We start from the raw sequence: 15,939 nt of genomic DNA on the forward strand, positions 1-15,939 counted from the left end.
AAACAGTAAATACCCATATGAGATCTCTCAAAAAACTAGGAAAAAAGCATAATTTCCTCAACTGTATGAAAAGAACTTATAAAAAGTTAACACCATCCCTAATGGGGAAGATTGAATGCTTCCCACACCCAAGACTGAGAACAAGGTAAGAATGTCCTTTCTTACCACTCTTATTCAACATAGTACTGGCAGTTCTAGGCACAGCAATAAGTAAAGAAAAGGAAATAAAAGGCATATAAATTGGAAATAAATAAATAAGATTGTTCCTATTTATAATTCATGCAATTGTCTATGTAGAAAATCCCAAGGAATCTACAAGAAAAACGTCCTAGAACTAATACATGAGCTCATCAAATTTGCAGATACAATATCAACACACAAAAATCAATCATATTTGTATACTAACACTGAACATGTAGAAATCAAAGTTAAAACTACAATAACACTTAAAATTCTTGAAGAAAATGAAACATTTAGGCATAAGTCTAACAAAACATATGCAAGAGAGGAGGAACCAAGATGGTGGCATGAGTAGGGCAGCAGAAATCTCCTCCCAAAACCACATGTATTTTTGAAAATACAACAAATACAACTATTCCTAAAAGAGAGGTCAGGCTACATCTACACCTGCAAGAACCCAGCAACTCACGAAGGGGGTAAGACACAAGCCCTGGCCCTGCAGGACCTGAGCGCTCCCCCCACTGCAGCCCTCTGGAGGGAGGAGAGGAGTCAGAGAGGGGAGGAAGCAGGAGCCCACGACTGCTAAATACCCAGCCCATGTCATCTGCACTGGGAGCACAGACACACACTGCACAGTATGCTGGATATTAGGGAAATGGAAGAGTAAAACCTGCGAGAGGCTCCCTCCAGCCAGTGCCCCTGGGACAGAAGAAAAGCGAGTGCTTTTTGAAAGTCTTAAAGGGACAGGGACTCCACAGCTGGATGGAAGCGTCCTGGCACACTCAGCCCAGCAGCTGGGAATCCTGGCAAATTTCAGGCACCCCAACCCCCGGGAGGCAACACAGCTCTGAAGCCCCTCACAGCGATAAACAGCCTCCCATCCATTCCCCCTCCTGCGCAGCCCCGCCAGAGCAGGGGAGCAGCCTGAGAGTGGCCATGTCCACAGTGGCTACCCAGAGCCTCCTCCACAGCTGCCCAGGCCAGACTCAGAAGACCAGCCAGCACACGGCAGCCCAGCACAGACAGAGGAAGCCGGGACAGGGTGCAAAGGTTGCCGTTCTCGCAGGAAAGAACACTGGCATGCCTGCCACTCCCTGCAGGGCTCTGAGCTACCCCGATGGTTGCCCCGCCCAAGATGGCTCAGGAAATAAAACCAGAAGCTGCTCCCCATGTGCGGGTAACTGGCAATGGCAGCAGAGAAGGGCAAGGCAGAAGAAGGGACATTGTTCTCCCAGCTGACACATGCGCCAACTGCCTACGACTACCTCTATTGCAATGAAAAGGCAGAAGAATGTGATCCAGTCCAGAATTACCCAGACAACCCTGGAGAGGGAGCCTGGGGAGATATATTTAACCAATCTTCCTGAAAAAGAATTCAAAATAAAGGTCATACCATGCTGATGGACCTGCAGAGAAATATGCAAGAGCTAAAGGATCAAGTTAGGGGGGCGAATATAGAAATAAAACAATCTCTGGAAGGACTTAAGAGCAGACTGGATGAGTTGCAAGAGGCCATTAATGGAATAAAGATCAGAAAACAGGAACACAGAGAAGCTGAGGCAGAGAGAGATAAAAGGATCTCCAGGAATGAAAGAATATTAAGAGAACTGTGTGGCCAAGCCAAACAGAACAATATTTACATTATAGGGGTTCTAGAAGAAGAAGGGAGAGAAAAAGGGATAGAAAGTGTCTTTGAAGCAATAATTGCTGAAAACTTCTCCAAACTGGGGGAGGAAATAGTCTCTCAGACCACGGAATCCCACAATCTCCCAACACAAGGGACCCAAGGAGGACAACACCAAGACACATAATAATTAAAATGGCAAAGATCAAGGACAAGGACAGAGTATTAAAGGAAGCCAGGGAGAGAAAAAAAGTCCCCTACAAAGGAAAACCCATCAGGCTATCATCAGACTTCTCAACAGAAACCTTACAGGCCAGAAGAGAATGGCATGATATATTTAATGCAATGAAACGAAAAGGCCTTGAACCAAGAATACTATATCCAGCACAATTATCATTTAAATATGAAGGAGGGATTAACCAATTCCTCCAGACAACAAAAGTTCATGGAATTTGCCTCCCACAAACCACCTCTACAGGATATTTTAGAGGGACTGCTCCAGATGGAAGCATTCCTAAGGCTAAATAGATATCACCAGAGAAAATAAAATCACAGCAAAGAAAGCACACCAACCTAATACTAACTAAGGGCAAAAAAAAAATCAACTACTCACAAAAGCAGTCAAAGGAAACATAAGAGTACAGAATAAAACACCTAACATATAAAGAATGGAGGAGGAGGAATAAGAAGGGAGAGAAATAAAGAATTATCAGACTGTGTTTATAATAGCTTAATAAACGAGTTAAGTTAGACAATTAGATAGTAAAGAAGCTACCCTTGAACATTTGGTAACCACGAATCTAAAGCCTGCAATGGCAATAAGTACATATCTTTCAGTAATCACCCTAAATGTAAATGGACTGAATGCACCAATCAAAAGACACAGAGTAATAAAATGGATAAAAAAGCAAGACCCATCTATATGCTCCTTACAAGAGACCCACCTCAAAACCAAAGACATACACAGACTAAAAGTCAAGGGATGGAAAAAGATATTTCACGCAAACAATAGGGAGAAAAAAGCAGGTGTTGCACTACTAGTATCAGACAAAATAGACTTCAAAACAAAGAAAGTAACAAGAGATAAAGGACATTACATATTGATAAAGGGGTCAGTCCAACAAGAGGATATAACCATTATAAATACATATGTACCCAATACAGGAACACCAACATACATGAAACAAATACTAACAGAACTAAAGAAGGAAATAGAATGCAATGCATTCATTTTAGGAGACTTCAACACACCACTCACTCCAAAGGACAGATCGACCAGACAAAAATTAAGTAAGGATACAGAGGCACTGAACAACACACTAGAATAGATAGACCTAATAGACATCTACAGAACTCTATACCCAAAAGCAACAGGATACACATTCTTCTAAAGTGCACATGGCACATTCTCCAGAATAGACCACATACTAGGCCACAAAAAGAGCCTCAGTAAATTCAAAAAGATTGAAATTTTACCACCAACTTCTCAGTCCACAATGGTATAAAACTAGAAATAAATTGTACAAAGAAAACAAAAAGGCTCACAAACACATGGAGGCTTAACAACATGCTCCTAAATAATCAATGGATCAATGACCAAATTAAAATAGAGATCAAGCAATATATGCACACAAATGGCAACAACAGCACAAAGCCCCAACTTCTGTGGAAAGCAGTGAAGGCAGTTCTAAGAGGAAAGTATACAGCAATCCAGGCCTATTTAAAGAACAAAGAACAATCCCAAATGAATAGTCTAAAGTCACAATTATTGAAACTGGAAAAAGAAGAACAAATGAGGCCCAAAGTCAGAAGAAGGAGGGATATAATAACGATCAGAGAAGAAATAAATAAAATTGAGAAGAATAAAACAATAGAAAAAAATCAATGAAACCAAAAGCTTGTTCTTTGAGAAAATAAACAAAATAGATAAGCCACTAGCCAGACTTATTAAGAAAAAAGGAGAATCAACACACATCAACAGAATCAGAAATGAGAAAGGAAAAATCAAGATGGACCCCACAGAAATACAAAGAATCATTAGAGAATACTATGAGAATATATATGCTAACAAACTGGAAAACCTAGAAGAAATGGACAAATTCCTAGAAAAATACAACATTCCAAGACTGACCAAGGAAGAAACAGAAAATCTAAACAGACCAATTAGCAGCAACAAACTTGAATCAGTAATCAAAAAACTACCCAAGAGCAAAACTTCCGGAGCCAGATGGATTTACCATGGAATTTTATCAGACATACAGAGAAGACATAACACCCATTCTCCTTAAAGTTTTCCAAAAAATAGAAGAGGAGGGAATACTTACAAACTCATTCTATGAAGACCAAAACCAGACAGAAATCCCACAAAAAAAGAAAATTACAGAGCAATATTCCTGATGAACATAGATGCAAAAACACTCAACAAAATATTAGCAAACTAAATTCAAAAATACATCAAGAGGATCATACACTATGACCAAGTGGGATTCATCTCAGAGATGCAAGGATGGTACAACATTAGAAAATCCATCAACATCATCCACCACATCAACAAAGAGAAGGACAAAAAACACATGATGATCTCCATTGATGCTGAGAAAGCATTCAACAAAATTCAACATCCATTCATGATAAAAACTCTCTACAAAATGGGTATAGAGGACAAGTACCTCAACATAATAAAGGCCATATATGACAAACCCACAGCCAACACCATACTTAACAGCGAGAAGCTGAAAGCTTTCTCTCTAAGATGGGGAACAAGACAGGGATGCCCACTCTTCCCATTGTTATTCAACATAGTTCTAGAGGTCCTAGCCACAGCAATCAGACAAAACAAAGAAATACAAAGTATCCAGATTGGTAAAGTAGAAATCAAACTGTGACTATTTGCAGATGACATGATATTGTACATAAAAATTCCTAAAGACTCCACTCCAAAACTACTAGAACTAATATCTGAATACAGCAAAGTTTCAGAATACAAAATTAATACACAGAAATCTGTTGCTTTCCTGTACACTAACAATAAACTAGCAGAAAGAAAAATCAGGAAAACAATTCCATTCACAATTGCATCGAAAAGAATAAAATACCTAGGAATAAACCTAACTAAGGAAGTGAAAGACCTATACCCTGAAAACTACAAGACACTCTTAAGAGAAATTAAAAAGGACACTAACAAATGGAAACTCATCCCATGCTCTTATCTAGGAAGAATTAATATTGTCAAAATGGCCATCCTGCCTAAAGCAATCTACAAATCCAATGCAATCACTATCAAAATACCAACAGCATTCTACAAGGAACTGGAACAAATAGTTTTAAAATTCATATGGAACCACCAAGACCCTGAATAGCCAAAGCAATCCTGAGAAGGAAGAATAAAGCTGGGGGAATTATGCTCCCCAACTTCAAGCTCTACTACAAAGCCACAGTAATCAAGACAATTTGGTACTGGCACAAGAACAGACCCACAGACCAATGGAACACGATAGAGAGTCCAGATATTAACCCAAACATATATGGTCAATTAATACATTAAAAGGAGCCATGGACATACAATGGGGAAATGACAGCCTCTTCAACAGCTGGTGTTGGCAAAACTGGACAGCTACATGTAAGATAATGAAACTGGATAAGAGAATGAAACTGGATCACTGTCTAACCCCATACACAAAAGTAAATTTGAAATGGATCAAAGACCCGAATGTAAGTCATGAAACCATAAAACTCTTAGAAAAAATCATAGGCAAAAATCTCTTAGACATAAATATGAGCGACCTCTTCATGATCATATCTCCCTGGGCAAGGGAAACAAAAGCAAAAATTAACAAATGGGACTATATCAAGCTGAAAAGCTTCTGTACAGCAAAGGACATCACCAATAGAACAAAAAAGCATCCTACAGTATAGGAGAATATATTCATAAATGACAGATTCAATAAAGGGTTGACATTCAAAATATATAAAGAGCTCACACACCTCAACAAACAAAAAGCAAATAATCCAATTTAAAAATGGGCAGAGAAGCTGAACAGTTTTCCAAAGAAGAAATTCAGATGGCCAACAGACACATGAAAAGATGCTCCACATTGCTAGTCATCAGTGAAATACAAATTAAAACCATAATGAGATATCACCTCACACCAGTAAGGATCACTGCCATCCAAAAGACAAACAACAGCAAATGTTGGTGAGGTTGTGGAGAAAGGGGAACCCTCCTACACTGCTGGCGGGAATGTAAATTAGTTCAACCATTGTGGAAAGCAGTATCGATGTTCCTTAAAAAGCTCAAAATAGAAATACCATTTGACCCAGGAATTCCACTCCTAGGAATTTACCCTAAGAATGCAGCAGCTCCGTTTGAAAAAGACATATGCACCCCTATGTTTATCGCAGCACTATTTACAATAGCCAAGAAATGGAAGCAACCTAAGTGTCCATAATTATATGAATGGATAAAGAAGATGTGGTACATATACACAATGGAATAGTATTCAACCATAAGAAGAAAATAAATCCTACCATTTGCAACAACATGGATGGAGCTAGAGGGTATTATGCTCAGTGAAATAAACCAGGTGGAGAAAGACAAGTACCAAATGATTTCACTCATATGTGGAGTATAAGAACAAAGAAAAAACTGAAGGAACAAAACAGCAGCAGAATCACAGAACCCAAGAATGGACTAACAGTTACCAAAGAGAAAGGGACTGGGGAGGATGGGTGAGAAGGGAGGGATAAGCGGGGGAAAAAAAGAAAGGGGGCATTATGATTAGCATGTATAATGTGGGGGGGCACAGGGAGGGCTGTACAACACAGAGAAGACAAGTAGTGATTCTGCAGCATCTTACTACACTGATGGACAGTGACTGTAATGGGGTTTGTGGGGGGGGGGTGCTTGGCGATGGGGGGAGTCTAGTAAACATAATGTTCCTCATGTAATTGTAGACTAATGATACCAAGAAAAGAAAACATATGCAGGACTTGTATGTTGAAAATTTCAAAATGTTGACTTAAAAAAAAACAAAAGAAATCCTAAAGAAATGGAGAGACAGTCCACAAACACTGGAAGAATCAACATAGTAAAGATGTCAATTCTCCCTAAAATGATTGGTTTAATGAAATTCCAATGAAAATCTCAGTAGTAGACATATTTTTCTTCTAAAATTTATATGGAAAGTCACAGCACTTGAGTAGCTAAAATAATTTTGAGACCAAAGAATAAAGTAGGAGGAATACGAAAGAACTCTCAGATCTTAGGTAAAAAACAATCCAATTAAAAAGTGAGTTGCAGACATTTCACTGAAGAGGATAAACAGAAGACAAACAAGCACATGAAAAGATGTTTAACATCATTATCCATTAGGAAAATGCAAAGTAAAACAGTGAGGAGATATCAAAATGGCTAAAATTAAAAATACTGATAACACCAAATGCTGACAAGTGTATGGAGAAACTGGTTCACTCATATGTTGCTGATAGTGACATAACACAGCCACTATGGAAAAGAATTTGACCATATCTTATAAAGCTAAATTACCAAATGACCCAGTAATTATACTCTTGGGCATTTATCCTAGAGAACTGAAAACTTATAGTCACACAAAACCTACACATGAATGTTCATAGCAGCTTTATTTCTAATACTTAAAAAGTGAGAATAACTAAGATGTTCTTCAAGGGGTGAATGGTTAAACTAAAGGTGTTATATCTATACCATGGAGTACTACTCAGCAATAAAAAGGAAGTAAGCATTGATATATGTAACAACCTGAGTGGTTCTCAAGAGGTTTATGCTGAGTCAAAAAAAAAAGGCAACCTCAAAATGGTATATACTGTAGGATTCCATTTACATAATATGTTTAACACAACAAAATTATAGATTTGAAAATAGTTTTTGGTTGCCAGGACAAAGGGAGGTGGCAGGGAGAAAAGTGGTTATGCCTATAAAAAAGCAGAAGGGATCCTGGTGATCGAACTGTTTGTTACATGTGGTGGTGGTAACATGAATCTATGTAATAAAAGTGTACAAATATAAGTACACACATACATACACACACAAATAAGTACATGTAAAACTGGTACTTATCTGAATAAGGCTGGTGGATGGCACCAATGTTAAATTTGTATCCAGTATATCATCTTTATTTAGGCAGGATGTTAACCAGTGGGGGGACAATGGGTGTAGGGTATAGGGGATGTCTGTTCAACTGCATGTGAATGAATCTACAATGATTTCAACATAAAAAGTTCAAAGAGAAACAACAGTATTTATAAAAGCTGTAGTTTTTATTTGCAGGGTTTAGGCTTTGTTCACAGAAAAAGAATTTGTGAGTTCTAGGGGACCAAGTTTGGGATTCTCATAACACTGCATTTTGACTAGGGAATGGGGTTGGTGGAGATAAATGCTAAATGACTAAAATTTGTTTTTTTTGTTACATAGGGAGGAGTTAAAAAAGCTTGGTGGGAGGAAAAAAAGATAGGCTAGAGTAATAAATAGTGCCTCTGAGTGGGGCTTATATTCTCAGAGAGCAATAGAAGCCAGACAGTTTTGAGGAAATGTCAGCAGAATATACATTCTTCTTCCCACCCACAAACCTGGATGTAGGCACCATGCCAATGCCCTGCACCAACTTGGTGGTCACAGTAAGGCAGGCATAGTGGTCTGTGGGAGAAGGTTAGGCAGAGAGGGCCTCGCATAGTCCCTCCCAGCCTCTGGCACCAATGGGACATGGAGGAGCCTTAGAAAAGTCCCCTAAGAAGGCCAAGGTAGTTATCTACTAACGAAGAGCTAACCTTCCCACTATGGATCCCCACGGGGCAGGACAGCCTGTAATAAATGTAGGATACACCCCAATTTTATAAGATCAACAGTGCCGGTGAGAGCCGACGGGGAGGTAAGATCAGTCAAGCTCCCCGGGTACAATCGCCAGCATGGCTCCTGAACGGGTAACAGATCATGAGGATACCAGGCACAGGCAGTTGGCAGTGGTCTGTGTCTAATGACAAATTAGTAGAAGACTACAATAGGAGGCCAGTGGGGACACACAACCTCCCACAAGTCCTGAGAAGCCCTCCGCAATACCCACTAACACCCAGGGAGAAGGCAAGGAAAAAGGGCAGGGGGAAAGTGGTGATTTAATTTGAATTTGAAAATGACAGGCCTGAACAAGCTGAGTACAACACAAAGAAAATTAAGAAAATTATATTTCTGCACATTTAAGTCATTATACCAAAACTTTACTACATGAATGACAAAGAAAAAGGTGACCATTGAGGCCCTTTGTCCCTGGGTTTTGGCCCTAAGGCATTTATACCCTTACTTCGGGGAGAATGAGTGGAGCACAGAATGAGCCCTGTGCTCACTTGGAAACCATGCACCCTCTCTGAATAATTCAGGAAACAACTCCTGACTCAACCACATTGCTTGAGGTTGTCCCCAAATATGTTATAATGAATGTTTGGGGTTGTATTTTCTTTTCTAAACTAACCATTTAGAAATGCATGAGTGGAATCAATTAAGTGGTAAGAACGTAGTAATTACCCACGTTGACACCTTTCTTTGGCAATTGAGCTGCTCTTTTCAGTTAATTTCCTAATTAGTAATATTTATCCTGGCTCTGGCCTCCCACCCCCTCCTTCTCTCAGCAGCAGGACGTGTCTCATGCAGATGCTCACCTGCTTGGACACCTTGGCCCAAGTTTTCTTCAGCCTGTAGATGGCACTTCTGTTTAAGGCTGAGGTGATCTCCAGCACGCCGTTGTAGTCGTGCAGGCATCGGCAAATGTCCGCCACTGCCACCCACTTCTCAATTGCGTTGGCACGGGAGCTGACATCAGCATAATTCATTATCTGGGAGGCCACCAGGTTACTCATCTGACACAATGGAAAAGCCAGGAGAGGCCAAGCTAAGAGCCGAAGCAATGCATTCAGGCAAAATACCTGCTACCTGCATTACCCACAGGAATGTCAGGAAGGCAGGGTGCCAACAGACATGGGGGGTCCTAGTCCATATTTAGATACCAACTTTCTGAAGAGACTAGTCTGTAATAACGATAATAACAAGAACAAACTAATGAGCACCTGTTCACCTCAGAGTGAAGAGAGGGGTTGTTTGGAAACAGCTTGTTGGGGGAAGAGAAGAGTTTGTTGATGAGTGATTTGGATGAAGGGAAATGAATCGAATGAGCCCCTGAGGAATGGCCGCCTTGGCAGACGGTGGGTTTCACGTCTTGGGGCCTTTGCACATGCTCCTTGGCACCCAACAGTGTGGGGGTATTCACTCCAGGGAGCCTTAGTCATCACAGAGCAGGACATATTTACCCCAGTTAAATCGAATTCCAATCTGAGCAACTCTTAAACCAGAATCATTTAGGTGCAGGGAACGAGAGAACATTTTCTCCTTCCTATCTTGCGGAATTATTTTTCCACCATCAGTTAAAAGGACTGATAGTTTCAAAGTTAAGTACTGTAATTCTGTTAGTTAAAGCCAAGAGAAAAAGAGGGCTTAAGAAGCTCAACTCGTACAATAAGGAAAGGAAAAGGACAGAATATGAGTGATCACCAACAGAGGGGTATTGAGGTGATAATCTTATATCCATACACTCACTCTGATGGGTACGCCCACTCTGTCATAATTCCGTAGGTATTTTAGATCCCACTGTGCCTCAGAATTATCATTGTGCATATTCACTAAATTTATTTTGTACTGAGCACCTAGTATGGACCAGGCATTCTTTGAGATTTGGGAACAGGAAGAAAAATTACAGCTGACTTTAAGGCCCTGAGCCTAGAGAGGAGGCAGATGCCAAGCCAAGGCCTCGTGGAGGGGGTTGGGAACCTGAGGCAGCAAGGGGCATCTGGCCTAGGACAGGGGAGGCTCTGGAAAGACGTGCCTATATTGAGTCCTAAAAATGAATGCGAGTTAGTCCCTGCTTTCCCTCAAAGTTGACGAGTATCTGCAAGGGGACAATGGAGGAAGGTGGAGTGTAAAGGGGGATCCGGCAGCTGGTTGAGGAGCACGGTCAGGGGCTTGTGAGACAAGAACAACAGGGGGCAGGGCTCTTGGAGGCTGTGTTTGGCAGTTAAGACTGTATTGTGAAGGCGAGGAGCAGCCACTGAGAGAATTTCTTCAAAGTAACATAGTTGGATTGGCCTTTCAGAGAAGTTATTTCTGTGACCCTGTGTGAAGCCTGGGTTGGGGGCAGTGTGGTGGGTGTGGGGACTGAGAGTTAGAACCCTTGAGGGAAAGAATGAAAGGCCAGGTCATGGTTACAGCCATGGAGAAGGAAGGAAAAGAAGGGCCTGAGACATGTAAATTGAGGGTTCACTACCATGCTGGAGGGTGGGTAAGGGAGAGGAAGGAGTCAGAGATGACCTCTCGATTCCATGCCTGGGTGCGTGAGTGTATGCTGAGGCTGTAACACAAGACTAGGAACAGAGAATAAGATGAGGAAGCTGCTTGGCAGGCCCGGAGGTGCCGACAATAGGTTCCATCTGCCACTTTTTTTTTGAGAGGGCATCTCTCATATTTATTGATCAAATGGTTGTTAACAACAATAAAATTCTGTATAGGGGACTCAATGCACAATCATTAATCAACCCCAAGCCCAACTCTCAACAGTCTCCAATCTTCTGAAGCATAACGAACAAGTTCTTACATAGTGATTAAGTTCTTACATGGTGAACAGCACAAGGGCAGTCATATCACAGAAACTTTCGGTTTTGATCACACATCATGAACTATAAACAATCAGGTCAAATATGAATATTTGTTTGATTTTTATACTTGATTTATATGTGAATCCCACATTTCTCCCTTATTATTATTATTATTATTTTTTTTAATAAAATGCTGAAGTGGTAGGTAGATGCAAGATAAAGGTAGAAAACATAGTTTAGTGCTATAAGAGGGTAAATGTAGATGATCAGGTGTGTGCCTGTAGACTAAGTATTAATCCAAGCTAGACAAGGGCAACAAAACATCCACGGATGCAGAAGATTTCTCTCAAAACAGGGGGGGGTGAGGTTCTGAGCGTCACCTCTGTTGATCCCCAGTTTCTCACCTGATGGCCTCCCTGTGACTGTGCCTGTCTTAGGTTGTTCCTCCCTTGAGGAATCTTACCCGTCTCTGGCTAACCAGTCATCTGCCACTTTTTGAGGGCACAATGCAAGTGGGAGACGTGCAGGTCTGGAGCCTGGGGTTGAACCTCTGATTTGAGCAGCCATTATATCCCAAGTGCATGTGTGGCATTAACAACACAGGCTTATTTTCCACAGCAGGAGCTCTGCTTCTCCGAGAGTGGCCCTGATGGGTCACACGTCCTGTCCTTTAGACAGCAGTGGCATTGATGTTCATTATGTGATAAAATTCACTCGACATACACGTACTGCGCATGTACCCTGTGCAAAGCATTGTCTTGGAAATCTAAATTGCTCTTTAGTATTTTGATTCTGGATAACATTAATTTACCTACAGAGTTCCTAGTATCTTTTTTTCCCCCAAACATCATCATTATTCCTTTACTGTAGTTTAGTAGAACTGGAAGGGGAGCCTTCTCTTTGCCTGGATAGGCCTAAAGACACTCCAACTCTGTGGTTCCACCACAGGACCAAGACCATTAGAACAGAATGATTAGGAGCTGATGAGCACAAAAGCGACTGACTGTTGGGGAAAAGCAGGGCAGGGAGGTGGGCTGACCGCTCACTACAGCACACAACACAGCAACCCTGTAATGAGGCCCAAAGGGGTTCTTTCCAGGCCTAGAGAGTACGTGGGCTGAATGTTCAGTCATGATGAGGGGGGTCACACCAACCCAGTCTGACTGGCACTGGCACCACAGGGGCTAGTGACACATGCGCTGTTAGAACCAGTCAGTCTATCACCGTGAAATAATGATGATTAGGATGAAAATAACAGCAGCAACTTATGTGTTACTGAGCATTTATCAGACTTGGATTCCATCAAAAGTTAACCTCTTATGTCTGGAAGGTATTATTACATCACTGTGAGCTCTTAGAGGAGATTTAAGCTTGTTTTTTTAACATTCCATCCATTCTGTTTAAAAAGTGGGTGGTAGACTTGCTTTATTTTAGAGAAGGACTCCTAAGACCTGCATGCTCATCTTCTTGTAACATGACCAAGGTTTTATTTGTATGGTTAGGTACCTCATTGAAGTGTTGGCTGGTTTTCATAATGTAAGGTGTTCTTTCATTTTTATCCAGCTTCATCCACCCCTGTCCAAGAAATTCTCTGAAATTTCAAACAACAAAGCACAAAATCAATTAAGTTTTAATGGTGACTAGGATCCTAAATAATTATTATGAATATTATATACATTAAACTTGATACTGCCCAACACCTGCTGCTCATGACCATATCAAAGGAATTTTAGTTCAACTCTAGCATTTCTCCCACTTGACGACAAAAAGAAAAAGATCTTCCAATTTCCAGATTTCTCTTATAAATGTTTGGAACTCTGTCCCCATTCAGACCATTACAAAGCCTTCACTGAAATTGGAAAACAATGACCAACACAATAGGAATAAAGAGGTGAAGTACTAACTCAGAAACCAAGACTGTTTGCTCTGGATCAGCTTTAAAAAATGTTTGAGCTTTAGCAGAAAGTCCAAGAAATACATTGCTTCCAAAAATGTTACTCAAGAACAGCATTTCCTCCTACACTGCTCTGACACCCCTAGGAGATGGTCAGTTCCATGGGCAGCGATTTTGCTTTACTCTCCCCAGAGCCCAGAAGGGTACTAGCGGGGAGGGCTGCATGACAAATGCCACTGTTACCACCTCCCAGCCCGTTCCCATGACGATGGCAGTTACAGCCGGGGGCAGGTGGGGGGGAGTTCCGCCTGGTGCAAGTTCTCCTGAACAATGTCCCTGATCCTTCATTTCACTCACGAGCAGGTCACCAGGCTGCAGCAAGCAACGGACAATCACACTGATGCAGACAGGGACCACTTAGAGGGATTATTGCCACAATAACAATAACAATTGTGACACATTCTTAATCCAGAAATGTTGCTGAGTCCCTATAAAAGGTCCCATGTCCCTTGACGTTGATAGTACTGCTTCCATCCTGCAAAGTTGTGGGACATAAAGGGATGCCAGTCCCACAGGTGAAAATAACCAGTAGATGTTCACACCAGCTTGGGGGACAGGGTGGAGTGGTGGGGAGGGTCCTGGGAAGAGGCCACACGAAGGGCAGGCACAGAGGTTCAGGCTTTGCTCTTTCTCCTCCTCCACAGAGGTCGTGATCTTCTCCCTCCTGAATCCCCAGGAGCTTGGGGGGACGACGCACTGAGGCTCTAACCCAAGTCTTCAAAGAGTCACGTGTATGGCCAATGGGTCATTTTTTTTTTCATGTTCATGGATAGATCTATGAGTGCTGAGAGAGGGGAAGGGAAAGAAGATGAAATATATAAAAGAAAAGTCTTCAGGGGCACCTTCTGGGCCTGCCTCTTCGGCCTCTCCAGCCCACCTGTAGCTCTGACCACCCACGCTGCCCCCTCAGGCCCTCCATCATTACAATGTCCTCTTCTTTTCATATGGCAGGGATCACATCCCTATCTCCTGTCCAGCCCTCCCTTACCTTCATTTTAGTTATTTTACAGAGGACGTGAGCCAACAGTTGTCAAGTGTCTAAACAAAGGCTTTGTCTGTGGAGCTACTGACCATGACAGAAGGGATGGGGCTTCAGGAGCCTCCCCTCACTCTGCACATGAGCAAAGGAAAAGGAAGGGGAGCCGTGGCTCTGGCCGTGTGACACCACTCCCCGGGACATGCGCTCAGCCTGTGCTGGGCAAAGCACTGTGTTGGGAGTCCACACCGGTGAGAGTTCCAAAGCACAGTGGTACTTGATTTATGGAAGTGGGGAATGAACTGGAGCAGGATTTATAGCATTTACCCAACATTATTGTTTCCCAAAGTACCTGGACCACACAGAATGATCTGGGATTCTCACTGAAAATGCAGTTCCCTGGGCCTTGAACCTGCTAGTATCAGCATTTCTGAGGGAGTGTCTAGGAGTAAATGTTCTTAACAAGTTTCACAAATGATGTTAGGCACCACGAAGTTTGAGAACTCTGGTTTTAGCTGTTGTGAGGTTTCTGTAATTCCAGGATGTGAGAGTACAGAGAAATTCATTCTTTGGTAACCAGAGCACAAACAGAAACACAAGAGTGACCATCTTGAGTCTCCAATATTCCCAGTCAATACTTCCAACACAAACTGGAACGAAAAGACATTCAAGTGGGACCAGGCCACCGCAAGAGGAAGACTCACACCTCTGTGCACACATCTGCCTTAGCAACGTCAGCTCTACACCGGCAGGTCCTGCCTGAGGGGGCCTGCCTGAGGGGGAGTGCAGCACTCACTCGTAGGGAATGCTTCTAAAGACAATGTGGTCCAGGAGGGTGATCTGCTCAGCCAGCTCCATGGCAGACAAGGTCTCAAAGCACTCGGCCTTTGGACAATTCATCTGCAAGAGAGGAGGACAGGGAATGAAATACACGCAGGAGCAAGGTGCCTGTCAGTTCACTGCAGCTGCTGAGCTACAAAGTCCCTCAGAGATTCTAGCCACGAAGAAGATGGCAGAAAGCTCAGGAACATCAGCCGAAATCAGTATCAGCTCGATTACTAAACTCCAAAGCAAATTTGGTTCATTTCAGAGCTCCAGCGGCAGAACATACGGTCAAGCACTCAGTTATCAGTTACAGGCATATTGCTTGCCTTTGAGAGGCAGTTCACATGTAGTCATGCTGGGTAAAACCATGGCTGAACTTACCAGTTGAATAATATCCTCTAATTTTAGGTGGATGTCATCTTGATCGTCTTGTGAAAGGGCCCTAAAAAAAATCAAAGTATCCTTCTTGAAAAGAAAATAGACACTCCAGGAATAAAAAAAACAAAGTGCAGTTTATTTTTCTCTGGGTAGAAACTCGGAGAAGGTTCAGTCCGCAAGGCTGTGCTGCCAGATGGAGGCTGTGGTGGCCAAGGAAACAGCAAAATACATATTAAAGGCTCAGGAGGATCATCAAGAGAGCTGACTTATTAAAAAGGGCCAACTTATTATATACACGGCTATCAACAAAACACCCACCCTCAAAGTGTACCTGAG

At 42.0% G+C, this 15,939-nt stretch overlaps 1 protein-coding gene across 3 annotated transcripts in view; it reads right to left on the reverse strand.

Annotated features, from left to right (window-relative positions):
- Positions 1-15,939, reverse strand: part of RASGRF2 (Ras protein specific guanine nucleotide releasing factor 2) — a 214,684-nt gene that overhangs the window by 8,851 nt on the left and 189,894 nt on the right. For 2 of the 3 annotated variants that reach the window (XM_036999810.2, XM_036999818.2), the window contains exons 20-23: positions 15,607-15,667; positions 15,197-15,300; positions 12,977-13,061; positions 9,488-9,685 (exon numbers count right to left, since the gene is read on the reverse strand). In XM_036999810.2, the coding sequence (XP_036855705.2) occupies positions 9,488-9,685; positions 12,977-13,061; positions 15,197-15,300; positions 15,607-15,667 (448 nt within the window). Of the gene's footprint in view, positions 1-9,487; positions 9,686-12,976; positions 14,209-15,196; positions 15,301-15,606; positions 15,668-15,939 lie in introns of those variants that run through there. The other variant, XM_036999829.2, reaches the window with a different exon arrangement.

The sequence above is a fragment of the Manis javanica genome, chromosome 1 (genome assembly GCF_040802235.1).
Source record: "Manis javanica isolate MJ-LG chromosome 1, MJ_LKY, whole genome shotgun sequence".
Taxonomy (NCBI): domain Eukaryota; kingdom Metazoa; phylum Chordata; class Mammalia; order Pholidota; family Manidae; genus Manis; species Manis javanica.